At 56.3% G+C, this 27,879-nt stretch overlaps 4 protein-coding genes across 11 annotated transcripts in view; 1 reads left to right on the plus strand and 3 right to left on the minus strand.

Annotated features, from left to right (window-relative positions):
• The first annotated feature begins 17 nt into the window (after nucleotides 1-17).
• On the plus strand, nucleotides 18-24,260 carry NECAB3 (N-terminal EF-hand calcium binding protein 3). Of its 4 annotated transcripts, none has more exons than XM_078371109.1 (13): nucleotides 18-1,214; nucleotides 2,312-2,336; nucleotides 3,915-4,023; nucleotides 4,995-5,020; nucleotides 5,224-5,321; nucleotides 14,568-14,704; nucleotides 14,929-15,047; nucleotides 15,209-15,288; nucleotides 15,390-15,443; nucleotides 15,986-16,098; nucleotides 16,232-16,309; nucleotides 16,743-16,834; nucleotides 16,917-17,679. In XM_078371109.1, exons 1-13 carry the CDS (start codon nucleotides 33-35, stop codon nucleotides 16,943-16,945), a joined length of 2,142 nt encoding a protein of 713 aa, XP_078227235.1. In that variant the 5' UTR covers nucleotides 18-32; the 3' UTR covers nucleotides 16,946-17,679. The 4 variants fall into 4 exon arrangements, with proteins under 4 accessions (XP_078227235.1, XP_078227236.1, XP_078227237.1 ...); XM_035298084.3 differs by having other exon boundaries at nucleotides 335-531; XM_078371110.1 differs by lacking the exon at nucleotides 16,232-16,309.
• On the minus strand, nucleotides 6,486-8,479 carry ACTL10 (actin like 10). Its single transcript, XM_078371112.1, has one exon. It carries the CDS (start codon nucleotides 7,874-7,876, stop codon nucleotides 6,770-6,772), a length of 1,107 nt encoding a protein of 368 aa, XP_078227238.1. The 5' UTR covers nucleotides 7,877-8,479; the 3' UTR covers nucleotides 6,486-6,769.
• Nucleotides 10,674-12,200, minus strand: C5H20orf144 (chromosome 5 C20orf144 homolog). The gene is made up of 2 exons (XM_002747272.6): nucleotides 12,031-12,200; nucleotides 10,674-11,012 (listed from the first exon to the last, which is right to left on the minus strand). Exons 1-2 carry the CDS (start codon nucleotides 12,196-12,198, stop codon nucleotides 10,713-10,715), a joined length of 468 nt encoding a protein of 155 aa, XP_002747318.5. The 5' UTR covers nucleotides 12,199-12,200; the 3' UTR covers nucleotides 10,674-10,712.
• CBFA2T2 (CBFA2/RUNX1 partner transcriptional co-repressor 2) overlaps nucleotides 23,129-27,879 on the minus strand; it is a 150,155-nt gene continuing 145,404 nt past the window's right edge. For all 5 annotated transcript variants that reach the window (XM_017971835.4, XM_002747273.6, XM_054255127.2 and 2 more), the window contains one exon: nucleotides 23,129-27,839. In XM_017971835.4, the coding sequence (XP_017827324.1) occupies nucleotides 27,540-27,839 (300 nt within the window). In that variant the 3' untranslated portion in view covers nucleotides 23,129-27,539. The remainder of the gene's footprint in view (nucleotides 27,840-27,879) is intronic.

Here is a 27,879-nt window from a genome sequence, read left to right on the forward strand (position 1 = left end):
CCGTAGGGTGACTGCCGGTACCATTTTTGCAGATGAGGATACAGACACCCCGAGTGGGGAAGTCCTGGTGGGTTTTACCCACGCGCGTCACCCTGACTTCGGCACTGACTTGGTCACTCTTCCCCTCCGGGTGGGCGCGCAGCCCCTTGGTTCTGCTCTCGGCAGGTCGCTTCCCCCTCGCCGTGGTCGCTGAAGCGCGGAGGCCCGCGGGACTGGAGTTGGCCCTTGCGGCGAGAGAACCCGGCGTCGGCGGGGGCGGGGCGGGGCGGGGGCGGGGCCTGAACCCGCGCGTCGGCGCCGGCGCCAAAGGGGCGGCCCCCAGCCCCCCCCCCCCAGAGTCCGCGGCGGCGTCCAGGGCTGGGAGCGACCGCAGCCGAGCCCCAGCGAGCGGGCGGCGGCGCCATGGCATGCGCGGGGCTACTCACCGTGTGCCTGCTCCGGCCGCCCGCGCCCCAGCCCCAGCCCCAGCCCCTGCGACGTCCCCAGCTCGCGCCCGACGCGGAGCCCGCCGGACACGCGCTCTTCCAGGACGTGAGTGGGCGCGGGCTCTGCTCGCTGTGTCTCCAGCCCGAGGCTCTGTCGGTCTCCCCCTCCGGGGCTGTTCGGGCCCCTCTGCTGTCTCTGGGTCTCTGCCCCTTACTCTGCCCCTGATGTCTGTCTCTGGACCCCTCTGCCTTTGTGTCGCCTGTGGTCTCTCTCTGTCTCTCCATGTCTCCCCTTGTCCCTGCTCCAGTGTCGCTGCCCCTGCCGCCCCCCACACCCCGCAGCCCACCCCATCTGTGTATCTGGTGTTGGGGGGGCGCTGTCGGCAGTCACAGCAGCGGTCACCCCACTCTGGCAGCCCAGACTGGGCTGACTTGGGAAGGGGAGGCTGGAAGTACGAGGGGCCCCTCACTCCTGACTCTAGTGCCGCCCCTCTTCCTCGAGTCCCTCAGTCCCCACTGCAGGGCAGCAGAGTTCTACAGTTGGTAAGAGCTGCTCAGAGTCAACCCTCCCATGAAGTCATGGGTGGACTCGTAGCCCCCATGGGCACCAGTCAGGGCCCTGAGCCTTTCTCCATCATTTACCCCTGTGCTTGGCTCTGTCCTGGCCCCCTTATGCCCCAGCTCCAGAGGGGGGCAAGGCTGTCTCCCGCCCCCTCCCCACTTCCCCTAGTGACTCAGCACCTTGACCACAGCCCTGGCTGGAAGGGACTGGACCCTCCCTTTTCCCAGGTAGGAAAACCAAGGCCTGAGGGGGTATGTCCCAGGTCAGTAATGGAGGCAGGAGTGCAATAGGGTGACCCCAGGTGTCTCCATTCCCAGCCTAGCACCCCTCCCTGCACGCAGTACTCCATCTACCCCGCCCGGGCCTCCCTGGCTTGCTGTGTGCCCCTCAGCCAGGGGAGACCTTCTCTGAGTTAGGCTAGAGGTTAGAGTCTTTCCTGAGCCCTGCTGACCCTGAGAAAACAGGACCCTGGAGGGTGTTGGCATTCAGGACCTGGAGTTCATGGGGGCTCTCGGTCCAGGCTTGGCCCACCCTGCTTGCCAGGCCTGCCAGTCTCCCCTTTGCTGGGCTGCTTGGGGTGACCAAGCAGTTCACTGAGAGGGATGGGGACCTGTCATGACTCTGCTCCTCTCTGCCTCTGTTGCTCTTCTCCACTTCTAAGTGAAATCTTACGACCTCATCTTTTGCCACCCCCACTCCCACTTGCACGTGTGTGTACACACACGCCTACCGAAGTTCCTCACAGTCAGCCCCATAGGAGGCCCTGGCCCTGAAAGGGTTAACCCCCAGCTGCCAGTGGAAACTCAGGCACCTGCAGAGACAGAGTAGCCACTGCCTGCTGTGGGTCTTCAACAGCATGCAAGGAAACAGCTCAGAGAGGGCAACTGGGATAGACCATGGCCACACAGCAGAGCTCAGGGCTTAGTTCTAGGATGGTTGTGCAGGATTCCTGGGCTGCAACCTGGCCCATCCCCTCAACCTTCCTCAAGCTGGGACTGTGCCAGGGCTGATGCATCAGATAGAGCTCGGGCTGCACTGGGTGTGGGAGGTGGGGACACAGGGAGCTGGCCAGGCGCACCCCCCACAAGGCCAGGCCCTGCAGGAGAAGTGAGCGGGGGTGGCACCCACTGCGTGCTCTTCCTGTGCCCCGCTTGCAGGAAAAGCTCCTGCAGGGCTGAGCTGGGCAGGGGTTTGGGGCCAGGCTGAGCAGGAAGAAAGGCGAGGCAGGGGGTAGGCCGGCCAGCTGGGCCACTGTCGGGTTAGGTGGGGGCCTCTGGCTTCCCGGATGGCACTCACAGCTCCCCCCATGTCCCTTTACCTCTAGGTTTTCCGCAGAGCAGACAAGAATGGTGAGTGTGGCTTCCCCTGGGTCCCATGGTGGGGGGCAAGGTGGGAGGCATCCAGGAGGCCCGGGGAGAGTTGGGAGGTTGGGTGGGAAATCTAGAGTCGAAACAAATCTTGGGGGCCCAAAACAGGAGAATCACTCAAGGCATCCTTCCCAGAGGAAGTGCTGTTCTCAGCCAAGTTTGACAGGACTGAGAGTGGAGGGAATGTGGTTGGGCCAGAGGCTGACTCTCACACAGCACCCTGGCACAGTGGTGCACATTTCCTGTACATGGCCTCGCGTTGCCCTCACAACCACCAACTAGATTGAATTCACCCTATTTTACAAAGGAGCAGAGGCCCAGAGAGATGAAGCAGGTTGCCTAAGGTCACACAGCCTTTAACTGATAGGCTTGAACTTGGGCCTCTGCGGCGTTTAGTCCCAGGCTCCTTGTGTGAGACACTTGGACGAGTGAGGTAATGGAGATGAGGTCTCTTTGGAGATTGTACTCAGGTTTTTATCAGTAACTTGTCATGTGACCAATCGTCTGGACCAGGGAGGTTGTGGAGGACACAACTGAACCCACGCCTTGGGCAAGGATAAAGCTGGGTCCGGGAGTCAGCTCCTCCTGCCTTGGGTCCTGGTCAGTCTCAGACCCTGGCCTGGGAGAACCTTGGAAGCTATAGCAGGATCCCTACATGACCCAGCCAGCAGCAGCCTGCTCTCCCAGTGACTTGGAGCAGCCGGCTGTGCCCTGTGTGGCCAGTAGAGGGTCTGAGCTTCGCAGTCAGCCTGGGGCTCCTTTCATCTGGGTCTTCACACCCTCTTGTGTTTCATCCTCCTAAAGATGGGGTCCTGTCCCCACTCCTTGCCCCTTCTCCTTAGGTTTCTTCAAACTGATGGGAATTGTTTGTCCCACCCCATTGATCAGGACACTTGCTCTCACTTGGACCAGGTCATTCTCTCTGGGGAGATTCAGACCGTCCCCTGGCTCAGCTCCCCCCACCCATCTGCCCAGAGACCTCACACATCATTCAGGCCAAATCCCATGTCTGATTGTCCCACATAAATGCTCCCAGCCTCTGCTCACATGCCCCTGTGATGGGGAGCTCATTCCCTTCTAAGCCAGCCTGCTGCTGCTTGCAGAGGCTCCAACTAGTAGGAAGGTTCCATCTGCCTCCCCCTGGCTTCTCTGCGAAGGTCCTGGGTCCAAAGCATGGAAGTTCCTTGTGCCTTACAGCGAGGCTGGTACCTAAGTCCTTTCAGGTGACATCTAGGCCCTGCCACACTCTGGCCAGGTCCTAGCCTGTTGCTTGTTTTTTCATTTGGCAACGAGTTACTGAGTTCCTACCCAGGGCTATGCACATACTGCCCTGTCCCTTGGGTGCCTGCAAAGTAGATTCTGTTGCCTTCAGCGGTCACCTTTGAGAACCCCAGTCCTTTTGTCCTCAACAGTCAGGTCCCCCACAGAGCTCAGATTCCCATCCCACCAGGCTAGGTGGCGGTCAGGTGCTACGAGGCCCTTGGGACCCTGGACCTGGTGCCGCAGTGCAGTCAGGGTCAGGGATACCTCCTCTGCTCCTTGTCCTCCCCCTGCCACCAGATGATGGGAAGCTCTCATTTGAGGAATTCCAGAATTACTTTGCCGATGGGGTTCTTAGCCCGGGGGAGCTACGGGAACTGTTCAGCGGCATTGATGGGCACATCACCGAGTGAGTATGAGAGGGGCTGTGGGTAGATGTGAGGTCAGGTTGTCTTTACCCCGCTGTGTCCTCTGCTGCCTTGGTTCCTTTTGTAGGATGAGAAAGAGGGGGCAGGGAGAAAGGTACCAGGGCTCGGTTCCAACTTTACCCACTCACCTACCTCTCTCCAGCTCCAGCCTTGCCCACTACACTGCTTCCAGCTGGGACCCCAAAATAGCCAAGCCTGAGTCACCACCCATGGCTCAGCTCCCCATTCCCGCTTCCCGCAGGGACCAGAGGATGCCTGGGGACAGCTGGGCCCCGCCTGCTTCCACCCGAGAATGCAGTGCATGAACACACACACCTCCCCTTGTGTGCTCCCACATCTACACGTCTTGGCAGGAGTGTGCATGCGCTTCTCTGTGCCTGCTCCCAGGGGTGCACACGCACGAACCGCTGTTCCTCCCTCCACTTCCCTTCTCCCATTTCCTGAGGGTCAGTCTTAGGCTCCCAAGACTTGAGCTGGAACCTTCATCTGCACTGCTCCCCCTCCCCTACTGGCCAGACACCCCAGACAGTTCCTTGTCCTTCAGGGCCTCACTTAGGCAGCTCCTTCTCTAGGAAGCCCTCCCTGACCTACCAACTAAATAGCCGGTGCCATCCCTGGACTTCCGTGTACCTGGCTTCCGCCCTGCAGCTCTGACCACTTCTCGCTGGCCTGTGTCCACATCTGTCTTCCCCTGGCCTGAAATCCTCTTGGAGGCCAAGAATGGGTCTGAATCTTTGCCCTTAGAGTGATTGGTGGGGGCAGTAGAACCCATTCTCTGACCCTGCCAGGACTGTCCACCGGAACAACTTGATCTGGGGCAGAGCAGAAGTGGCCTCCTTGTTAGGCTGAGCTGGGAGTTGGTGGGGTGGCAGGTGGGGCATTGGCCCCATCAGTCCCAGTTTACTAGGCCCAATTCTAAAGGTCTGAAGGGTGCCTTCTCTTTTCCCTGCAGCAATTTAGAAACGGAAAAACTGTGTGGTAAGTAGGCCCACGGGAGCTCTTGTCTCCCAGGGCCCCTGGGTCCCAGGGTAGGTGTGGCAAGGGGCTGGTCTCCTGATGGGACAGGTTGGGCTGGGCTCAGTTTACAAGACCTGCTTGACTGCTGAGGATTTCCAGGGGGCCAGAATCCCAGGTAGATGGGTGGGGGTCCAGGAACCCTTGAGCACCTCTTCTGCCCACAGACTACTTCTCAGAGCACCTGGGCGTCTACCGGCCAGTGCTGGCTGCATTGGAATCGCTGAACCGTGCAGTGCTCGTTGCCATGGACACCACCAAGCTGGTGAGTGGAGTGGCTGATGGTGGGGGGCCACTGTGAGGCAGCAGGTGTCTGCTGTCCTGTGGGATCCTCCACAGTCTTGACTCAGGGTTATGGAGCTAGGGGCTTGGGTTCAAATCCTGGCTCTCCCACTTTGTAGCTGTGCCCCTTGACCTCTCTGGGCCTGTTTTTTCAACTATAAGCTATCATAACAATAGAGTTACCCTCCATACATCATTGTGATGAGTGAGAACGAAGGCGGGGCTTTTGTCTGTGTTGTTCTGTTTCCAGCACCGAGAAGAATGTCTGGCACACAGTAGGTGCTGCATACTAGGGGCTGCTGTTGCTTTTGTTACTGGCCCCTCACAGCTGTGATGGGTATCATGCAGGGCTGGGCTAGGCGTGGGAGGCTGTGCTCACATGTTCACAGGGCAGCGCCTGGCTGAGGACATACGTGAGTAGGCAGGTACGTGAGCACCCATGTGTTTGTGTGTACATGTGGACGTGTATCTGCACAAGCACAAACAGTGCTGACATCTGGGGCTTGAGTCCCTTGAGTGGGGACTTCAGAAAATAAGTCCTCCCCTTTGTGTGTTCAAGAAATACCATCACCTCCCTTTGCTCCATAGCTCTTGTAAGGGGGAGGGAGCAGACTGGGGGTGGTGGCTCAAGCCTGTAATCCCAGCACTTTGGGAGGATGAAGCAGGCGAATCACAAGGTCAGGAGTTCAAGAACAGCCTGGCCACCATGGCAAAACCCCTTCTCTATCAAAAATACAAAAAAATTAGCCAGGCATGGTGGCGCGCGTCTGTAATCTCAGTTACTTGAGAGGCCAGTGCTGGAGAATCACTTGAACCTGGGAGGTGGAAGCTCCGGTGAGCTGAGATTGCACCACTGTACTGCAGCCTGGATGACAGAGTGAGACTCCATCTCAAAAAATAGGGGGGTGAGGAAGGAACAGTGAGCAGGCCCGGGATTGTGCCTGACCCCACTTTTTACAGAAGGGGAAACCGAGGCACTCAGTCAACAATCACCTGTGCACACAGCGGGGCACAGGGCTCCTCCTGGTGATTTTCACATGAGATTTAGTAGCTTTTCAAAGGATTGTCCCTTGGGGCCTGGCATGGGATATGTGTCCAAACGGTACATGACGACAGGTTGGAGGAACTCCCATATCTGTGTCATGGAGACAGGTGAGGGCATCACCTTTATTGCCATGAAGTAGGGCTTGGGGGTGGGCAGCTAGACTGGCATTCTCTGAACTGGCAGTGGTTGGGAAGATTCAAACTGCAGTTCAAAATGAGGGTCCCATGGGTCCCAAACACCTCCTCCTGGCCCAGAAAGGGTATGGGGGTGACCTGTCCAGTCAGCGCCAAGCTTCAGGAAGACCCTGCCAGCTCCAAACACTTGAGACTTAGATAGAGAGCTGCCCTCCACCGCGGTGCCCCACCCCCACCCCAGTCCAGCCTAACTCAGTTGAACACATCATACAGCAGCCTGGAGCCACACTCCTGGTACATGGCCCGGGTTATCCAGCGGCGCCGGAAGGGGTGCAGCGAGGCCACCATGGAGCCGCCGGTCCACACAGCCATGCCACGCCCATGCTTGGCCACCAGGTGGGGCCGCAGGGCCGCGTAGCCGTGTCGCCGGCACTGCGCCTCCAACTCCTTGTCCAGACGTTCGGCGAAGCCAGGAAATAGCGTGGAGCCGCCGGCCAGCACCACGGTGCCGGCCAGCCGTGTCCGCAGCATTTGGGGCATTTTCTGCAGCGCCCGGAAGGCCAGCGCAGGCAGCCCCGGCTCATCCCGGCCCAGCAGGCCCGGCTGGAAGATGGGTTCGGGGCAGCGGAAGCGCTCGCTGCCGAGGCAGACGCAGCACCCGTTACCGGTGCTGAAACTGGCCGGATGGTGGCGGGCGGGGTCGCGGAGGTCGCCCTCGAAGTCCAGAGACACATAGCAGCTGCGCTTCTTGAGATGCGTGATGGCCTTACGGGGCAGGGCCTTCTGCGAGAGCTCAGGGTCCGCCGCCAGCAGCAGGTCCCGTAGATGGCGCGATAGGGTGCTGCCCGCCACGTTCAGCCGGAAAGTGGCCTGATGCCACGAGTGACCTGCGTAGATGGGCGTGGCGTGGCACACGCCCGCGCCTGCCTCCACGGCCAGCCCACTGAACGCGCCGGTGGAGCAGAGCGCCAGCAACGCGGTGCTGGCCATGTGGCACGCGGGCACTGTCAGCGTCTCGAACAGCAGCTCCGCTACCCTTTCGCGGCTCGAGGGCGGCGCCGACGGCGAGGCGCTCACCAGCACGGGCCACTGCTCCGGGCACACCCGCAGGCCGCCCACCAGCAGGCGCTCCCACAGCCCCTCCAGGGCCTCCCAGTCCACCACGACACCGTGCTTGATGGGGTGCGCCCGCGCCACGCCGCCCGCCAGCTCGCAGCCCGGGGTGCCGGGCAGCACCGGCCGATCCCAGCTGGGCACCAGGCTGGAGCTCTTCAGCACTATGCGCGGCTGGTTCTCACCCGCAAAGCCCGCCTTAGTGAAGCCTGAGCCCTGGTCCACCACCACCGCGATACGGCCCATTGGGGACAGCCGGTGCACACGAAGGCTCCCAGACACAGACGATACCTTCGGGCTCAGCCCCACCCTTTCATGCCACTCGGCTTGGTCGGCCTGAGACCTCCCGGACTCTGTCCTAGAGAGTGGTCCCCCTCCGGGCCTAAGTTCCTCCTGGGTCCGATCACTACCCCTCTCAGCTCTTGGCTCCGCCCTCTGGTCGGAAAACCCCCGGCTTCCTCTGTCCTTGCCGTCTGCCTCCTTTTCAGCTCGTGGCACTTGCCTGTGCCTGAGGCCCCGCCCCTAGTTCAGGCCTCAGTCTCGGCTCTGGCTGCGCTCCAGCTGCTTGTCTCCACCTTCGTCTTCCTCTGGTGCCGGGCTCCAGGCTCCACACCTGGCACTGGGCCCCACACTCAGGATTCTCCTCTGCTTTGCTGTTCCACCCAGTCAGCCCTTGCTGAGATGGCTGACAAGATGGCTAGGACTGACCTTTTAGAGTCTAAGAAGCCTCCAGGAGGAGCAGAGCTTTGAGGATAAAGAGTCCTTGTGGCAAGGCCATTTGGACATATATCCCTGTTGGGGACCCAGGCAGCCTCCTGGCACCTCTCACCTGGGCTTGACGGAAGTTCCTGGTTGTGGAGTGGGTGGGGCAGGTCAGAAGGCTGAAAGGAACTTGGATTGGGCTCATTGTGACCTCACTCCTCAGCACTTCGGCAGCCCCCTACCCACGACAACTCCCTGAACCCATCTTCTCTCCTGGGCAGGGCCAAGGGCAGTGATTTTGGCATCCAGGGGCCTAGCTTCAGCAGCCCAGCACAATTAGTCTGATTCCTTTCCCACACCACTTAGAATTATCTGATGTACTCTGGCCAGATGTGTGGCCCCTACCCTCCCAGCAGCAAAGAAAAAGCTTTTAGTCACAGATCTGCAGCCGCTCTGAAAAGCCAGGAGAGACTCTGACCCTGCCATTAGGGGCTTCTGCAGATGGAGTCACGTGGACCTGAGTTTGAGACTCGGTTCTTTTTTTTCTTTTGAGATGGAGTCCACCCAAGCTGGGAATGCAGTGGTGCAAACTCGGCTCAGTGCAACCCCTGCCTCCCAGGTTCAAGTGATTCTCCTGCCTCAGCCTCATGAGTAGCTGGGATTCAGGCGTGAGCCACCTAGATGGGGTTTCACCATGTTGGCCAGGCTGATCTCTAACTTAAGGTCTCAGGTGACCCACCTGCCCCGGCCTCCCAAAGTGCTGGCATTACATACAGGTGTGAGCCACCGCTCCCAGTGAGACTCAGTTCTGAGGCTCACTATGCAGTCCTAAGCAAGTCTTGTTCTTTCTCTGGGCTTGGTTTTCTCCTCCAAAAGGTAGTAATAATCCCCCCACACAGGAAAGAGGCCGCTTCTTGTTTCTGCAAAGCGTCAGTATTCTCTCCAGGACCAATTTGGTTGCAAGTAGAAGACTCAGGTGAATGTAAGACAAAATAGGGACTTTATTACAAGGATCTTATATGTTTTGGATACCAAGGGCAACAGTGAAGTCAGGTTTCAGAAACAGGCTCCGACCTCGGGGCTGTTGGAAACGCAGGATGTTGTGCACTGTCTTTGTATTGTGTTTTTATTCTGAATATTGGCTTTATCCTGTGCATGTTCAAGTAGAGAACATGGTCTCTTACAGCTCCTGAATGACAGTCCTAGGGGGAGGGGCTGACAGGGCCAGGTTGGGCCAATTACTGTATGGGCAGGAGGTGCGGTTCCATGGAAGAATATGGTTACCCTGATTGTAACCATGTGGGTGGTAGGGAAGAGTCAGTTCTCACAATTAGCAGGAATGATGCTATAATCTTCAGCCTGGTGCAGGCAAGGTGGAGGAAATGCTCATCAAAGTGACGGTGACAGCAAGAAGCTGGGCTGGTGGCTCTAGTGAGCTGGGACCTCCAGTCCTGCTGCACCTGCCCCCACAAGAAGGCATCCTGAGGTTGGTTGCCAGTGTGTGGCAGGAAGGCGGGCTGGAAGTTCGGCAGGCTGGGGGTGGCACTGAGGTGTGGAGCTGCATTTGGGACCCAGAGGAGTGAGAAGTGGCAGGATCCAGCCCACAGAAAGTGGCAGGGCCTCTTCTAAGTGATTTGGGGAGTGAGGCTGAGGCTGGGGGCTTTTTCCCTGTAGGTAATAGAGCTGATGAGCAGGGGAGTGGGCTGCCCTAGACAGATAAGTGGTTTGGAAGAAGGCTTTGTCATGTGGAGAAGGAGATGGGACAGGGTAGGTTGGGAGACAGAGGTGCCTTAGGGAAGACCGGGGGTTGAGTGTTTTGGGGTTACCAAACACAATGTGTAGGCATGAGATGCCAGAGGCCCAGGGTTTCCAGCCTCTCCTGGGTGCGTCCACAGCAGAATCCACATCTCAGGCCTTGCTCCAGCTGACTGTGGTGTTCTGGCTATCCTTCTAGGATGGTGCCTGTTGGTCTGGGACTCTCCCTCTGCCTGAGGGATTTCTGGATGCTGGGGGAGATGGCAGGCTTTGCTGGAAGCAGGTCTCCCTCACTAGCGTGGCCATGCCTGCGTTTGCCCAAGCCCACCTCGAGCCTGCAGACTGGGCGCGATGTGACTGGGTTTGGAGTGTTGGGGAAAGGAAACAGCGTCTCACCACTGAAGCACGGTGTGGGGTTCTGTTCTGACTCTTCGCGCAAGGAAGGAGAAAGCAAAAGACAGCCTTAGCTCCAGACTGTGGCGGTGGCTCTGCCCTCAATACGGCTGTTCACCCCGGTGCGGCTCCCAGCCTCCGCTTTGCCCAACCCGACTCCGCGCCCGGACGCCTCCAACAGGGTTCACAGGCGCCAGGGTTGCCACAAGCTCTTTATTGGAGGGCCAGGCGCTTAGATCCGTGAGCGAGGGCAGTGGTGCTGTTTGCGTGGCTGCTCTTGGGCGGGGCCGGCCTCACCGGGTGCCTTGCCTGGGGACCGCAGGCGCGGGTGCAGCCGCGGCCAGCTCAGCGCGGCCCGGGCCCGGCCCCGTCCCCGTCCCCGCGGGAGGTACCGGCCACACCTCTTCCGGCTGCCGCACAGCCTGGGCGCCACCGGGGGGCCCAGCCCGCTGCCTGATGCGTCGTCACCCGGTCGCCCAGCCTCGGCCAGCGGCTGCCCTTCGTCTAAGGGGAGAAGCAGCGCGATCCTGGTCTGCAGGTGGAGCAGGGGTGTGAGGAGGGAGAGCACGCCGGGGCCGAACCCACGACCCGGGGCCACCCCGCCCTCCTCCTGGGACTCTCATCCACCCTGGTGCTGTTATCCTCCCTTGCACAGGGCTGGAGGGGACACCTGTCCAATTCAGGCCCCGGGGAAGCCCGCCTCTCCCTGCTGGGCGCCCCGGACTCCGCCTCCCTCTGGAAACCGTCATCCATCCCAGGCTGACTTCCTGAGACCAGGTTTATGAGATTCCTTCTAAGCTCTATGTCAGGGGCTCTCAGCACCCCCTACCCCCGCCTGGTCCAGGGTCTCTGCTAATTTGAGAGGGAGGCAAGGAAGTTTTGAGTCTAGGAGCTGAAGAGAGGACGAAAGGGGATTTCCCCTGCCCCTAGCTCCAGTAGTACCAACTGGGACTGATTCTCCTGCTTGGGACCTCCGCCTCTTTGTCCAGAGTTGGGAGAGAATCCCACTCATACTCACACCCCTGGGCTCTTAAGTCTCATCCACCTTCTAGTTCTGGCATCTCTGCCCTTTATTTTTTTAAAGACTGAGTCAAACAGGGTCTTGCTGTATTCTCCAGGCTGGAGTGCAGTGGTGGTGTCAGGGCACTGCGTCGCGGACCTCCTGGGCTCAAGTAGTCTACCTCAATCTTCTGAGTAGCTGGGACTGTTGGGCATTCGCTACCACACCCAGCTAATTTTTTAATTTTTGTAGAGATGGGGCCTCCCTATGTCACCTAGGCTAGTCTCAAACTCCTAGGCTCAAGTGATCCACCCACCTTGCCCTCCCAAAGTGTCGGGATTACAGGTGTGAGCCACCTTGAAAGGACCCTTATCTACACCTATGTGGGCTCCTGGGATCCTCATCCTCGGGAGAGATTTTCCAGTTCCTCCCTCACCCCATAGGACTTCACACAAGGCCTAGACTCTCAGCATCCCTTCCCACCCACCTGTCCAGCTTCCCCTGACTCCCATGGGCCTTCCTAGCCCTGCTCCCCATCCCCCACACTCACAGCTGGCTTCTTCTGAGTGAGGTGGCTGAGGAACTGTCTCCACCAGGCCTTGTCCATGTCACTTGGCCTCTCCTTGTGGGCTTGCTTGGGTGCTTTGGTCCTTCTGTGGGATCCGTTGTTTCCCATGGCAGGGCTGGTCACCACTGGGGACCATGGCTCACACTCCATCTGCTCTGCCCCCTCAGTCTTGGCCACATTGTGACCTCATGGGCTGACCTCACCAACTGCAGGCTCTGAGCACAGCTTCCCAGGGCCCACAGGTGGATCTGGGCTCTATTCGCTGTTACTTCTATCTCGCCTTGGTTTCTCAGCTTTAAAACGGCTAATAATTGTAAATGAGGCAATGCATGTGAAGTGCTGAGTGTCGAGTAGAGGGGATTTCTGTGGTTTAGCTATGAATTTTGGCCCTGCCACTAACTTGCTGTGTGACCTTAGCCCAGGTAATCAACCTGTCTGGGCCTTAGTTTTCTCATCTGCAAAATGGGGTCAATTATGGTTCCTGTAAATTGTTACAAAGGCTAAATGAGGCCCAGCATGGTGGCTCACGCCTGTAGTCCCAGCACAGTGGGAGGCTAAAGCAGGTGGATCACCTGAGGTTAGGAGTTCAAGACCAGGCTGGACAACATAGTGAACATACAAACATTAGCCAGGTGTGGTGGCACAGGCCTGTAATCTCAGCTACTCGAGAGGCTGAGGCAAGAGAATTGCTTGAACCTGGGAGGCAGAGGTTGTAGTGAGCCAAGATCATGCCACTGTACTCCAGCCTGGGTGACAGTGAGACTCTGTCAAAAAAACAAAAGACTAGGCCGGGAATGGTGGTGGCTCATGCCTATAATCTCAGCACTTCGGGAGGCTGAGGCAGATGAATCACCTGAGGTCAGGAGTTTGAGACCAGCCTGACCAACATGGAGAAACCCCATCTCTACTGAAAATACAAAATTAGCCGGGTGTGGTGGTGTGTGCCTATAGTCCCAGCTACTTGGGAGGTTGAGGCAGGAGAATTGCTTGTACCCAGGAGGAGGAGGTTGTGGTGAGCCCAGATGGCACCATTGCACTCCAGCCTGGGCAACAAGAGTGAAACTCCGTCTCAAAAAACAAAAAGGACTAAATGAAATTCTTAGAATAGTGCCTGGCTCTGAGTGGGTGCTTCTCTCAGTTCTCTGGCTGCAAGCAGCAGAAACTAATCATCTCAAATACTTGAAAGGGATCTTTTTTTTTTTTTTTGAAAGATTTCATGGAGATAGAAACTTTGGCCTGAGAATGAAAAGACTCAGCCTCTTCTTTGTCCCTGTCTCCCAGCTCATAAGCCTGGCCTGGGAGGTCCCATCTGACAGCTGAGCTGAGGCAGATCATGGCATATAAAGTGTCTGATAGAGAGGCCTCTGGAGTCCCCTTGGAGAGGGCAAGCACCTGGACCACAGCTCCCCAGGACTCCCACCCTGGCCTCGTGTGTGTGTGTGTGTGTGTGTGTGTGTGTGTGTGTGTGTGTGGTGGGGTTAGGCAGTTCTCAGGGGTCTGTGACTCCTGGGTATACAAGTGGGCAGGCTCCTTAGTGTATTACACTTGACCATAGACGGCTGGCAGGTCTGGCATTGAGAGCTTGTGGGCCAGACCCCGGGCTGAGTTCTGTGCAGGAATTCACTCCTGGGAGCTTCTTGCAGCTCCATGTGCTGAGTTTCCTCCTTCCTGTTTGATAGATGAGGAATTGGAAACTCCAGCAAGTGCAGGTAGTGGAGGAGTCTTGGAATCCCGTGATGGGCCATGCAGGGCCTAGCATGTGGGCAGCCTCCCTGCCTCTGTGCCACCCTGGGAGGAGCTGGGGGGAGGCTGACGGTGTTGGTTGGGGTCAGTACTGGTGTGTGTGTGTGTGTGTGTGTGTGTGTGTGTGTGTGTGTGTGTATGTATGGCAACCTGATTCTTTTTTTTTTTTGCCAATCAGTTTGAGCTTATGAGGTTGCTCAGATTAGCCTTGAACTGATGACCTCGCCTTCATGAGCGCCATGACCTCCGGCAGGAGCCACTTTGGACCCCGAGCAACCTGATTCTTTTATCAGCAGCTCCTAGTAAAGAGCGCCCAGTGTTTGTTGTGTGCATGAGTGAATGAATGAATGAGTGAATACATAGATTATGAGTCTGGGGCCGCACCAGGCCATCATTTTGCCTCATGTGTCAAAATTTGCCCTTGGACACCCTGTGACAGCCCCCACCCAGCCTGGCTGTGGGACCTCACCGGCTATGACAAGTGCTAAAGGTGGTAGCCCTGACAGAGAAGGGGCCATGAGGTCCAGATAAGCCAGGCACGCTGGTGGGCAGATGCCTCCTGTGAGTTGGCCTCACACCCCACTGGAGGAAGCCAGGCCTGGACAAGGAGGGATCCAGGCCTCCTTGGCCTTCTCAGTGTGCCATCGGGTCTCAGTGCGCTCCTCCTGCCTGTGCCTGGTTTGCATGCCCCTAGTCTGATGGGCAGGAGGCAGAGGACCCACTCAGAAATCAATGCCCGGGCTGGGAGATGCTGACTGTGTCCCCTCGGCCCACAGGAGTATGAGCAGGCCTCCAAGGTGGACCAGTTTGTGACGCGATTCCTGCTTCGGGAGACAGTGAGCCAGCTGCAAGCCCTGCAGAGCTCGCTGGAGGGGGCATCAGATACCCTGGAGGCCCAGGCCTGTGGCTGGCGGTATGTAAGGGCCCTGCCTACCCATGGGACCAGTGCACAAGTGCCCACTGTGACCCCATTCCAAATCCCCACAGTCCTAGCATCCTGGCAGGGAAGCCATAACGGGTGAGATGAGACTGGTTTTGGGGCTGGGCCTCGGAGTCCCAGGAGGCCTGTCTACCTCACCCAGGCCTGTCCCGTCCTGGGGTCCCAGTCCTCAGCCCTGTGAGCCTTACTTCCTCTAGGTCAGATGCAGAGAGTGTGGAGGCACAGAGTTGGCCCCACAGCAGCCGGCGGGCGGGGCGCCGGGCCCTGAAGAGCGTCAGCTGGTCATCCACCTGGTCCCACAGCTCTTCTGACACAGGTGCACCTGGGGTGGGGTGAGAGGCGTGGGAGGCTTGGCCGAGGCAGGCACCACATCCCTGATTCCACCAGGGTCTGTTCCTCTGCTGCCCCTCACTTCATCCCAAGAACATCTTGGGCCTGAGAGGCCCCTGCCTGACCCTGCATGGGTCCCACCCACAGGGCTCAGCTCAGAGGCCGAGATGCAGTGGCGGCTCCAGGTGAACCGCCTCCAGGAGCTCATTGACCAGCTCGAATGCAAGGTGAGAGCTGCGGGACCAGGGCCCAAGAGGGAGAACCGTCCTGGCATCTGCCTGAGCCAGGGCCACTCTGGAGGCCTGGCCCACACTCTGTGCCCTCACAGGCCCCCCGGCTAGAACCGCTGCATGAAGAGGACCTGGCCAAGGGGCCTGACTCGGTGAGCCCAGGAGAGGGCTGGCAGCTGAATGGCAGGGTCTGGGGGTGCTCATGAAGTGGGGGTTCATGGAGCCATCTGCCCACCCACCCTCCGCAGTGCTCACATGCCCCTCTCCCAGGCCTGGCAGGTAGGTGCCGGGTTCTGAGACCCTGCAGGAACTGCTGCCCCTCTCTGGGCTTTGGTTCCCTATCAGCATTTCTGAAAGCCAGGTCTGTGGCCGTGAAGCTGGAGGGCGAAAGGAAGTGGTAGCGTACTGCAGGAGGGAGGGACAGTGGCTGGGTCAAGCAGCACCCTTGGAGACAGAGGAGGATGGAGTCAGGGAAGCTCGGGGGTAGGTTGGTGGCTCATGCTTGTAATTCTAGCACCTTGGAAGGCCAAGGTGGGAGAATTGCTTGAGCCTGGGAGGTAGAGGCTGCCGTGAGCCATGATCCCACACACCACTGCACTCCAGCCTGGATGACAGCTGCAGAGGACCTCCTGGAGGCCACAGTCAGCCCTTCCCCTGTACCTGGCCCGGGCTGACCGGCTGCCTCTCCCACCAGCACATCCTTGTGGCCCAGAGGCAGGTCCAGGTGGCAGAGGAAGCCCTGCAGGACTTCCACCGAGCCCTGTGCTGCTATGTGGACTTCACAGGGGCCCAGAGCCATTGTCTGCAGTGAGTGCCCAGCTGGAGGTGGGGAGGGGGTGAGCTGGGGCTGGCTGTCCTTGGCCAGGGCTCCCATGAGACCCCTGGCAGGGAAGGCAGAGGTGGTGGCAGCCCTGCCCTGGCCATCTCTTTGGCCCCGCAGTGTGTCTGCCCAGAGGATGCCAGACAGTGCCTCCTTCACCCTGTATGAGTTCTGGCAGGACGAGGCCTCCTGGAGAAGGTATGAGTGCCAATCTGGCCAGTAACACTGGAGTGTGGCCCTGGAGTGAGTCAGGCCAGGGTTCCAATCCTGCTCACCTGCTTACTGGCTCTGTGACCTCAGATGAATGACCCTACCTGCCCGAGCCCCCATGTCCTTTCCAAAATGGAGGTGGTAACAGTTCCACCTCCTGTGGGCTAAAGGAGGTGACTGGGAAAACCTGAATACAGTACAGGCACTCAGTGAGGACACAGTTGTCACCGTGGGCCACATCCTATGCCAAGCACCTTGTGCGGTGTCCTTCATTCCACCTGCATAGTGTCCTCATGTCACAGAGGAGAGGACTGAGGCTACAGAGGCAGCATGAGGAGGGCGGGGGTCTGATCCCGGCAGCAGGGCAGGGCGGGAGTGGGGAGACCGAGGCTTGGGCAAGGCAGCCTGGGTCCCTCCACAGGCACCAGCAGTCGCCCTGCAGCAAGGCCTTCCAACGCGTCCTCATCGACCACCTGCTGGCCCCAGACACCCTCACCACTGTGTTCTTCCCAGGTGCGCAGTGGCCCCCCACTCCCTGTGGCCGGGAGGGACAGTGGGCTCCTGAGGCCTCCTGACCTCCGCCTCTGTCCCCCAGCCTCCTGGTGGATAATGAATAATAACTGAGCCAGACCCGCACACGCTGAGGACCCCAGGGCCCTGCCTGCCTCCCTCTGGAGTCTTCTGGACTGGCCAGCCCAGCGCAAAGACCAGGCCTGCCTCCTCCTGGACCTGAGCCTGGTGGAGGGGCTCGGCCCAGGGATCAGGGACTGGGCTGCTTGCTTTTCATTGATTGATTTATCCATATATTTTACTGTTTGTCACTTCAGCCTCCAAACTGCTTGGGCTTCCACCTGGCTCAGGAGGCCTGGATTCTGGTCCCTGCTGTCCCTGCCTGGCCGAACGACCCAGGGCGGGTCCCATCCCTCTCTGGGTGGGCCTTGGGCCAACTGGCTGCCTAGTGAGGATCCTGCTTTCTTCCTGCTGTCTCAGGGTCAGGCTTCTGCTCCTCCCCAGGCAGCAGCAGAAGCAAGGCTGATGCTCAGGGACCCCCCCCAACCCCTCAAACCTTGCCTCCTGAGGCTGGGCCAGACCTGGTGCCCCATCACCCTCTCAGGCCACCAGGCTCTTGACTCTTCTAGCACCCATGGATGTGCCAGAGGCCTCTGGGTTGATTTGCATGCTATTTGCATATCATTTGCATGCCCTCACCCACCCATTCTCAGGGCACTATGGGAAGCCCGAAGGTGACCTTGCCAAGTAGCAATAATTTGGGCCCAGGGTCACCTATTGCCCCCAGAGGCCTCTAACCCCAGGTTGGGAGCCCCGTACAGAGGCAATAAAGGCATTAGTCCCTTCCAGTGTCGCCTCCTGTCTCTCGCAGGGCTGGGCCATGGGGCTGTGCGCCTCCCAGGCCAGAAGCTCCAGGCAGGACACCTCTCTCTGGAAGTCCTCAGTTCCCACCTCCTGCGCTCATGCTCGCAGAGTGGATGCTCATAGGAGTTGACACAGGTTTCTCACTTCAGAGTCCCCAGCCCCGTCACACCTGATGGTGGATCCTGCCTGAGTGACATGGGCCCTGCGGGGTTTTCGGGGGTTCTGGCTTCACCCAGAGCTGCCTCCAGGCCCAGATCGCTTGGCCACACTCCTGTGGGGACACCTGTCCTTCCACCAAGCTGGACTTGTCGCTGCCACTTACATAAAGTGGTTCTGGGCGGACAGTGGCTGAGTCAGCCCTACTAGTACCTGGGGGTATCCTCCTGCCCCTCTCCATTACGGGGGGCATGGAAGGGAGGTGACTGACAGGGACATCTAACCAGCTGCTCTGAAGAGAAGGCTTGGCACTGCAGGAGCACAGGATGGCATTTGACCTGGCCTGGGAGCGTTGGTGTCAGTTTTCCAAACAGAAGAGATGGCACATGGGCCCCGAGGAGGAGAGCTCGCCTGGTTGATTTTTTTTGTATTTTTACACCGGGCTAATTTTTTTGTATTTTTAGTAGAGACAGGGTTTCACCGTATTGGTCAGGCTGGTCTTGAACTCCTGACCTCAAGTGATCTCCCCACCTTGGCAGTGCGGGCGGGGACGTCCAGCAAGGTCAGGGCCCTCTTAGGACAGTGTTTGGTTTGAGCTGTGAAAGGTGAGCAGAGGTCCCCGGGCAAGGGCGAGGACAGAAGGGAACCTTGGAGTGTGAGGGCTGGGGCGAGCTGAGGCGGCCAGGTGTGTGGGAGTGTAGTGTTGTCTTGCAGGTGACAGGATAGACAGGAGGGTGCCAGACAGTGGTGATGGACATGGGTGGGGGTGGAGCTGGGCTGGGGCTGTGGGGACCGGAGGAAACCCTCAAGCCACTACGTGGTCTGTTGAGCTCACAAACCCACCTCATCTGCAGCCCGTCATCCCTACTGCTGCGCCTTGCCACACCCCAGGTCAGGGCCACTGTCCTCTCAGGCCTGGAAGACTGCAGCAACTTCTTCACCTGGCTCCCATCCCCTGTCCATTCCCTGTAGATACAGCCAGAGAGGGCTTTCAGAACTTTGCCATTTTGAAAAATGCACCTCTCTGGCCAAGACCATTCAATGGCCAGGGAGGTGCATTCAGCATCAAGGTCATAATTTCATGCCTTGCCATTTGAGGCCCTTAGCAATAGAACCCCACTCCCAATCTGTGCAGCCTCCTCTCCCCAAATTACACTCCAGCTGCACTGGGCCATTTGCAATCCAGTCACCCTGTCTGTGGCCTTTTTCCTGAGCCACCCCTGTCCACTGTAGAAATGCTTTCGCCGTGAGGAGCAGGTGTGTGCATTGCACTGGGGTGCCTTTCCTAATCCTGCTCTTGGTGGCTCTTCAGATCCTTTCGACAGCCACTGGGCACCTGCTTTATTGCAGGTGCTGGTGATAGCACCGGTCAAAGGCAGGCAGATCCCTGAAGCCAGGAAAGTTCTGGGCTCCTGGGCCAGCTGCCGCCCCCCCATCCTTCCACCCACTCCCTGCACCTGCCTTCTCCTCTCCCTCACACCTGCACCTGTGACTCACCTGTACATATTCAAACCTGTCCCAACTGCCAGGCCAGGCTGGAGACAGCAACAGTCTAGATGGTGGCCAGTGCCCTGCAGCTCTCCTAACAAGTCCCCTTAACACAGCCTCTGATGGGCTGAAAGGAAGGGACTGAGAATTAGGTGGTCTTCAAAAAGTTTTTCTTGAAACATATGACTTGAGCAGTTCACCAGGCTTCACACACAGTGCTGGGCACAATGTGGTTTCAAGGAAACCGAACAGGTTATGGCAGCAACCAGTTTACAGCATGCCGTGGGTGTTTACAGGCCCTGTGCTAGGGGCTGCACCCATGTTGTTGATTGCATTTTACCCTTGTAACACCCCAGAGGTACAGACATCGTTCACATCCCCAGCTTACAGAAGAACAAGCTCAGTGAGGAAGTGCCTTGCTCTGGCTCACGAAGGAGGGATCCACTCCCTGGCACCAACCGCTGCTAGCCGTTGCTGGGAGTGAATGGTGCTAGGAGAGGGCAACTTCTGGGAGCAGAAACCAGCCCCGGCTGGAGGAGGCAGAGGAGCTATACCATTAAGAAGGAATGATAGATGCCAGGCCTCGGGGCCTGCAAAACGGCAGACGGGGCAGCAAGGATGAGTCCGGTGTGAGGGGCTGGGTGAGCCCCGATCACTTCTGGAACTCCCTAGGAGGAACCCAGAGAATGTTAACTCATGGGCTGGAAAGGCAGCCTGAGAAAAGGCTGATGTGAAGGGGAAGGAAAAGTGGCTGGTGTGTAGTCTGGAAAGGAATCAGGCTCAGGGATGGAGGCAGCCCGGGGAAAGTCCAGCTCTGTCCACGAGAGGGCTCCTGGCAGCAGGCAGTAAATCCCACCTGAGGAGAGGAGTGGGGCTGGTGGCTGGTTCCCACAAGCCACTTGGGAGGAAGGCTAAGAAGGGGACATGCCTAACAGTGACCCTGACCCTGGAATACCAGCAGTCAGAAAGAAGTGGAGATGGGCAAGAGGTACGTTTGCTTCCCAAGATCCTATCCCCACCTCAGGACAGTCATCTTTCTGCTGAGAAACGCCAGTCAGCAGGCTCCTTGGAAGCCGCCCTTGGTAGCATGAAAAGGTTTTTCCCAATTAACCTTCCAGAGGGATGGCTCCTTCACAGGTCCCAATTCTTTGTTTCTGACAAAGGTAACTCGACAGTAATTTTTTCTTCAGATTGACGTACTCTATTGTTGAGTAATGCACTTCTTCAATGATTGTCATTTCCAGATTCTATTTTCAAATCTGCCTAGTCATTTTCAGAGTTTTTGCTCATTGTTTTCCAGTGCCACCTTTAGAGGTTTCATATTTTATATTCTGTATCTGGTGATTCCAGTGTCTGAAGCCCCAGCGGTCTCAATCAATTATGGTTCCTGACGACTTCGCTCACGATGGCTCATGTCCTTGGAGGTTCAGCAGTGTTTCTGGACAGTTTATAATTTGTTGACACATGGTATTGATCCTGAAGGTCCTTAGAGAATTATCCTAATTTCTCAGCTCCAGGATTCCTTGACCTTCCTTCAGTATAAATCTGAACCCCAGCCCCAAGAGAGAGAAGACCTAAAATAATAGTCTCTGGTGAGATTTTTTTTTTTTTTTTTTTTTTGAGACTGGGTCTTGCTCTGTTGTCCAGGCTGGAGTACAGTGGCACAAACATGGCTCACTGAAGTCTCAACCTTCTGGGCTTAGGTGGCCTTCCCACCTCAGCTTCCCAAGTAGCTGGGACACAGATGTGTGACACCATGCCCAGCTAACTTTTTAATTTTTGTAGAGATGGGGGTCTCACTGTGTTGACCAGGTTAGTCTCAAATTCCTGGGCTCCAGTGCTTTCAGCCTCCCAAAGTGCTGGGATTACAGGTGTGAGCCACTATGTGCAGCCCGATTCTTTTTTTTTTCTTTTTCTCAAGCAGGGACAGAGATGTTTCCAATTTAGTTTCCATTGTAGATGGGCAGATTTTCCCGCTGCCTTTTCATGGTGCCAAAGGTGCTGAGCTACCTGCCTTCATGGAAAGGCCCCGGGTTTGTTTCTGCACTTTGTATGCTCAAAACCAAGTCTCACATTGCCCCTGGAGGCAGTCAGTCCCTCCAGCTCTTGAGTTCATGGAATGTCCTATCTACGACCTCAGCAATGCAGTTGAGTCATGGCCGGGCGCGGTGGCTCACGCCTGTAATCCCAGTGCTTTGGGAGGCCAAGGTGGGTGGATCACAAGGTCAGGAGTTCAAGACCAGCCTGACCAGCATGGTGAAACCCCATCTCTACTAAAAATACAAAAAAAGCCAGGTGTGGTGGTGCGCACCTGTAATTCCAGCTACTTGGGAGGCTGAGGCAGGAGAATCATCTGAACCCAGGAGGCGGAGGTTGCAGTGAATGGAGATCACATCAGATCACTCTGGGCGACAGTGAGACTCCATCTCAAAAAAAAAGTACATTCATTATAATTTATCTAGCATCTGGGTGTTTTGCCGTCATGAAAAGATTTTCAGTCTGCCTTTTTGTTTTTTTTGAGACAGAGTCTCACTCTGTCGCCTAGGCTGGAGTGCAGTGTTGTGATCTTAGTTCACTGCAACCACTGCCTGACAGGTTCAAGAGATTCTCCTGCTTCAGCCTCCCGAGTAGGTGGAACTACAGGTGTGTGCCACCACTCCTGGCTAATTTTTTGTATTTTTAGTAGAGATGAGGTTTCACCGTTTTAGCCAGGCTGGTCTCGATCTTCTGATCTGCCTGCCTTGGCCTCCCAAAGTGCTGGGATTACAGGCATGAGCCACTGTGTTCGGCCCCCGCTTGCCATGTCTATGGCACATAGCTTTCCACCAGCTTAGTGCAGGGCTGACAGTCCCATGGCTGAGATCTTGTCATTGTTCTAGGTGGGCGGATTGCAGTGCGGCCCACAAAGGTTTGCAGTTGGCACCACCTGCATCAAAGATCACAGAGCCAAGCCGCAGGCCACAGGCCAGCCCTTCTCCCTTTGCATTCGAGAGGACTGCGAAGCTGGTGCTGCCAATCAGCCTCCTGGGCAAGGCTGCTCAGGAGAGATGGGCCTCAGGCAGAGAGCACAGATGGGTATTCGAGTGACAGAAGTGAGGTCTCAGCTCACCAGCTGGTAAACTGGCCTAGCAGCCTGAGATTCCACACACAGGTGTGCCTGTACCAGCCTTAGGGCCATGCAAAGTACCACCCAAGGGCTGCTGGAAGTAACGGTGCGCTTTTAGGGAGAGTAGTTTGAACACTTCAAGGATCCAAGAAATGTTCAGCATCAAACATCCCACTTTGGGAAATTATCCTAAGGAAATAAATCATGCAAAGGAAGAGTATGCATAGATGTATGTCGTACCGGAAACTGGAACACGATCCAACTGTCCAACGGGAGGTGAGGTGAAGAGTTAAAAAATCGTGCTACTGCACTCCAGCCTGGGCAGTAGACACCCTCCCCGCCATCAAAAAAAATTACTTGAGGAGTAACAAGGAGTGTCTGGAAGGTGGTGTTGGCCCTGACCACAGGCCCACTGGTGGGCTCCAACAGCCAGCCTGGTTGGGCCTGGTCCCCAAAGGGCAGTGACTAGCTGCTGCAGCTGGCTTCCCAGAGAGGGGAGCTCCAGGCTCGTGGGGTGCAGGGACCTCCTGCTTCATTTCCTTGGGTGCTCTTCAGGCCACGACTAGAACCAGTTGGGGCCGCTCTGTCCCACTTTCTCAAGAATTTGGGGATTAGGGCAAGGGGTCGTATCCTAGTGTAGGGACCACCTTCCCTCCCAGTTCCATTCCAGCTTGAGGCAGAAAAGGAATATAGCCTTTTTATTGACTACTTTAAGTAGAACAAACTAAATACATATTTAACAGTTTTGGTTCGTTTATACAGTACATTAAATAAGTTATGCACAGAGTTAAGTAACAAAAGTTCCTATCAGAGTAAAATGACAACGCACAGAAAAACCAGACTGACGCATTCTGTGGGTGGTTTCACATTCATCATCCCCCTTTAAAGATCACGCATGGAGGCTTCGTTTTCCATTTATTTACATTGACTTTCTTTTATGAGTGGAGCCTTTGTAGCCTCGTCAGGAATTTGGAAAGCCATGTAAGGGCACTGAAGGCCTCTCAGCCCAGCAGCCCTTTCAATCATTTGCCTAATACTTATTGCTGCTTCTCTGCTGACTCCAAGGTAGGGACAGGCTGTCCCTGACAGACACCAGCGCACATGCCCTATTTGGTATAAGCATCACTGAGTGTACATTGGGCAGCCATAGGCCCGACCACATGGGGTCTGTGAGGGAAGTTCCACGTCGGGGGCTGCGGAGGGGGAGGGGACCTAAGGCCCACCCCTCAGGCCTCCTAACCTTCTCCTGGCTCATGATGGAAAAGGTCACCTGCACCATCATCTTTGGAAATGAGCATGTCAATGCCCGAGGGCAAAGAGGCAGGTAGTCAATGTTTTGGTTTCACAAGAACTACAGACACTCCAGAGTTGGAAGGGCCCTGTGAAGCCGCTGGCGCAGCCCCTGCCACAATCTGGGCAGGGCTGCTCTCGACAGCTGGCCATCTGGCCTGTGCTCGAGTCCACGTTCTGCTGGCTCTTCTTCCATTTGGTTCAGACTTGCTACCACCCAGTTCTCTGCAAACAGCTTAAAAAAAAAAAGAATCTAAGGAGGTTGGTTTGGTCTTCTGACCTGGGAGCCTGGAAACCTTGTTTCTAGTTCAGTTCTGAAGAAAGCCTCCAGGAAGTGTTGTATTTTCACTGATTTATTCAATTCATAATCCTTTCTACGATTTCCAGGACAGATGGTCGTCTGGTCATTCTGAAAAGCTCACTGCCATACGATTCCAGCTGTGCTGAACCTTCAAACACACTTGCTGAGATACCCTCTAGAACTACCCAGAACGTCTATACCCTTTGCAAGCAGGTGATGAGGCTGAGGCTCACTAACTCCGGGACAGGGCTGTACAAAGCAGAGTGGATTTTCTGTCTGGAAGTTGGAACTGTCAAGTTGACACCAGTAAGAACTCCTGATGACCTTGTGGTCCAAATGGGCAAAGGAAGTCCACGCTGCAGAGAGTGGGCAGCAGCTGAGGCCAGGTGTGGACTTGTGGTGGGAAGATGTGTTCTGTTTCCAGACTCAGACCCACTGACAGACTAACCCAGCACCGCCCTAGAAATAATCCACGTGATATGTGACCACATGTTCACCCAACTGGGCCTGAGCGGATCTGCTAGAGCACCAGCCCCAAAACTGCAGGGCCCAATGTGGAGTGCCCCCACCTCCTGAGGTGGGCTGCCTAGGCCTGGGCTTAAACAACTTCTTGAGTCACCTTTACCACTGGATAGTCAGGCATGATGCAGGCAAGTGGGGACAAAAAAAAAAAAAAAAAAAATCGAAGATGTGAAACCCGGCCCTCAAAAACTTAGGACATTTGGCATCTTTGGTCTTCTCTGGTTCCTGCAGTCATTCCTCACTTGGCGGGGAGACCTTGATGTCCCAGAACACATCAGTGCCGTTGGCGGGAGGCGCTGAGCACTGATCTCATCCTAGACATGTCTGGCTGATGGCCATTCACATGTCGCATTTGCTTTTTGGTTTCTAGGTTTCTGTACCACCATGCCAGCCCCTCTCTGCCTTTTTTAACTGCAAATATTAACCATGGAGGTCAGTTCTCTAAGCAGCTTGAACTTCTACTCCCAACCCAGTAGCTGAGGTGCTGCCAGCAGAGACTGGAAGCCACGCAAGGAACCTGCACCGCTCCACTGGTGCTCCTCCTCCTGACCAGAGTTGAACTTCAGAAAGGGATTCCTGAAATGTGAATAGGGAGTCCTGGACAGAGGCCCTCATGACTTCTGTGTGAAACTGACCAGAATTAACACAGCCAAAGGTTAATCAGCGGAGCTTCGGTGTGGAATACTGCCCAGGTTTCCAGATAAGCCTCTGCGCAGCACAGGAGCAAGGTGGAAAAGCATTACAAAGACTTAGAAAACCAAACTGCCGCAGGAACCACAGCCCACTATAGAAGGCCAGGCCCTGCACACCAAACCTAAGCCTTAGCTGTAGACATGGGCACTGGGGTTGCTAAATATTATTTTGTTGGCTTTTGGCTTCTTATTCCAACCAGTAAAAAGCATGAGCTACCCTGGGTAGGTTTGCGGCCACTGGAGATTTTTAAAACCTGCTTAAGGTGTTCATCCAATGAATCCATGAAAAACCAGTAAGGTGGTATAGAGGCCCTGTGACCTTGTCAGACAGCCCAAGGGCCGAGGCTTACTGAGGCAGGTGGGGATGGGAGAATACCAATGTATTAGGACTGGAAAACTGGGTCCTGTGTGTTCCACAGCAAAGTAACATGATCCTCTGCTGTTCTTTCCCTGGTCATACCTCACTTTAGGCAATGGAAATCTAGGCATTTTAAAGGTGTCGTGTACTAGGTTTCTTTGTAAGACTGAAAATGCTTGGTTACAGTAAATTAGGGACTTGACATTCTTAAAGTAAGATGTAGCTGTATGCAACAAGACTGTGTGGATCCCTTTTCCTCTATGGTACTGATAGCTTTTATTTTAGACTCTGGTCAGTGCACAGAAGGTCAAGATTCAACCTGTTTCAAAGGCCAGCTGGAAACAAGCCAAACTTAATCCAGCTGATTCTTGGGTGTGAGAGGATGCTGGAGGCTCGAAGGTGGAGAGCAGGAGGGTCGGGTCCACAAGACTCCCATCAAAACCCCAAAAGACAGGCCAGGAGACCAGCCTGGCTAACATGATGAAATCCTGTCTCTACTAAAAATACAAAAATTAGCTGGGCATGGTGACGGGCACCTGTAATCCCAGCTACCCGGGAGGCGGAGGCAGGAGAATGGCTTGAACCTGGGAGGTGGAGGTTGCAGTTAGCCAAGGTCATGCCACTGCACTGTGACAGCAGGACTTGGTTGGAAAAAAAAACCCAAAAAACCAAAAGAGAAGAAATGTGGGAGGCAGTTCCTAACATTCTAGGTGATGTCCCATTTGAAAGATTGGTCAGCTTTTCCCAACATGGTTCTCCTATTTCATGAAACCTTTCTGATGAGCTGCCAGATAATACAAGAGAAGGAAACAGAAATTGTGTGCCTGATAATAAATCCACTTAGTAGGTGTAATGACCTGAAATGATGAGGTTTGAAGAATTCTTTCAGGTCCAGAAGGGCTGCTCAGATGAGACCAGGCCTTGAAGCGGGGGTGAGTCCTACCAACCTGCCACAGCACGTCCAGCAGGACAACTGTGGCTCAGCAGGTGCCAAATAGAGCCCATGGGCAGAAGATGCCCACAGCAGTCCAGATGTGTGTGGTCTGAGATGAAAGGACACAGAACAAGACGACTGTACAAACAGCCAGGTGGTGGGAGAAGGTCTGTATTTCCATGAGATGATCCACTCAGGAACTGGACGATACTAGTTTGGCCAACATGCTCAGAGAGAACAGACTATCCACAACCGAGTCTCATTCTCTCTCAGACCAATCCATGCGCTGGAAACTATTTTCTGCACAAGCAAAATCAAGAGAAAAAAACGGGTCCCAAACTAAAGTAGCCAGCAAGGCTGGAAAATCTTGTCCAAAATCATCTGTGAGGTGCGGGAAGTTTTATTTGTTTGTTTTTGCTACTATGGGTGCTTTTATTGCAACAGTGACTTCTTTCCTGTGGACTCTTGAGATCTGAACAAATCTGAAGAGCAGGGTTGAGAAGGGAGTCCTGAGTGCCGCCTGTTGCTTACCCAAGTCCCCATGAGGCCAACCAGTGTCATCTGCTGAGGGTGAAGATGGGGCCGAAGGAGCTGTTCCCTATCCAAGGGGCTTCCTCCACCAGCCTGCTGCCCGCCACCTCCAGCCTAGCCGGGCACATTCAAAAGTCTCCTGACTCAAGGAGATGGGGAGGGGAGCTGGTGGTCTACACTGAGAAGGACCTGGCTAAGCCAGCTCAGTGGGGAGAAGGGCAACCAGGAAAGCCATGGAGGTGGCAGTGGGGCCAGCCGGCTGCACATGTGCAGAGAAGGGCACACTGGCTCCACAGATGGCAGGTGCCCAGAGAGGCTGTGGGTGCTATTATTCAGGTTTGGCCTCTTCCTGCCTCCAATTCTTGCTGATGACCCAGCAGCTACATGCATGGGTTCCGACAGCCAGTCCCTTGTTCCAAATGTTCTGTGGTACTGAGCGGCCATCAGGGTAACTAGAGTCTGGGGCTCAGAGGCCGTTGGTGTCGATGGCTGTCACAGAGGCAGGTGTTGAGGAACGCGAGGTGGTTGCCGAGGTCTTGTCCAGGGCTGGGCTGGGCACGCTGCAGTCGGCGGACCTGGCAGAGGAGCCCCTGCCTACAGGAAGCAGCGGCCGGCCCTGACCGTGGGGGCTCTGGCCATGCAGGTTCTGACCACAGAGGCGGTGGTGCCGCTCCCAGTCCTTGTGCTGGCAGAAAGAGCCGCAGTATCGCGCGATATTGCAGCCACTGCATGTCTCGCTGGCTTTGCGGCCACAGTTCCAGCAGTTCTGCAAGACACAGGCACCAGTTAGTGGCTGCTGGGATTGA

This window comes from Callithrix jacchus, chromosome 5 (genome assembly GCF_049354715.1).
Source record: "Callithrix jacchus isolate 240 chromosome 5, calJac240_pri, whole genome shotgun sequence".
Taxonomy (NCBI): domain Eukaryota; kingdom Metazoa; phylum Chordata; class Mammalia; order Primates; family Cebidae; genus Callithrix; species Callithrix jacchus.

Excerpts from the sequence above, each read along its gene's own strand:
- ACTL10 (XM_078371112.1), bottom strand. The coding sequence starts at position 7,876 with ATGGGCCGTATCGCGGTGGTGGTGGACCAGGGCTCAGGCTTCACTAAG.
- NECAB3 (XM_078371109.1), top strand. The coding sequence starts at position 33 with ATGAGGATACAGACACCCCGAGTGGGGAAGTCCTGGTGGGTTTTACCC. Across the intron at positions 4,024-4,994 it reads ATTGATGGGCACATCACCGA|CAATTTAGAAACGGAAAAAC; the intron begins GTGAGTATGAGA and ends TTTTCCCTGCAG. Across the intron at positions 16,099-16,231 it reads GCCCAGAGCCATTGTCTGCA|TGTGTCTGCCCAGAGGATGC; the intron begins GTGAGTGCCCAG and ends TTGGCCCCGCAG.
- C5H20orf144 (XM_002747272.6), bottom strand. The coding sequence starts at position 12,198 with ATGGAGTGTGAGCCATGGTCCCCAGTGGTGACCAGCCCTGCCATGGGA. Across the intron at positions 11,013-12,030 it reads TCACTCAGAAGAAGCCAGCT|ACCAGGATCGCGCTGCTTCT; the intron begins GTGAGTGTGGGG and ends CTCCACCTGCAG.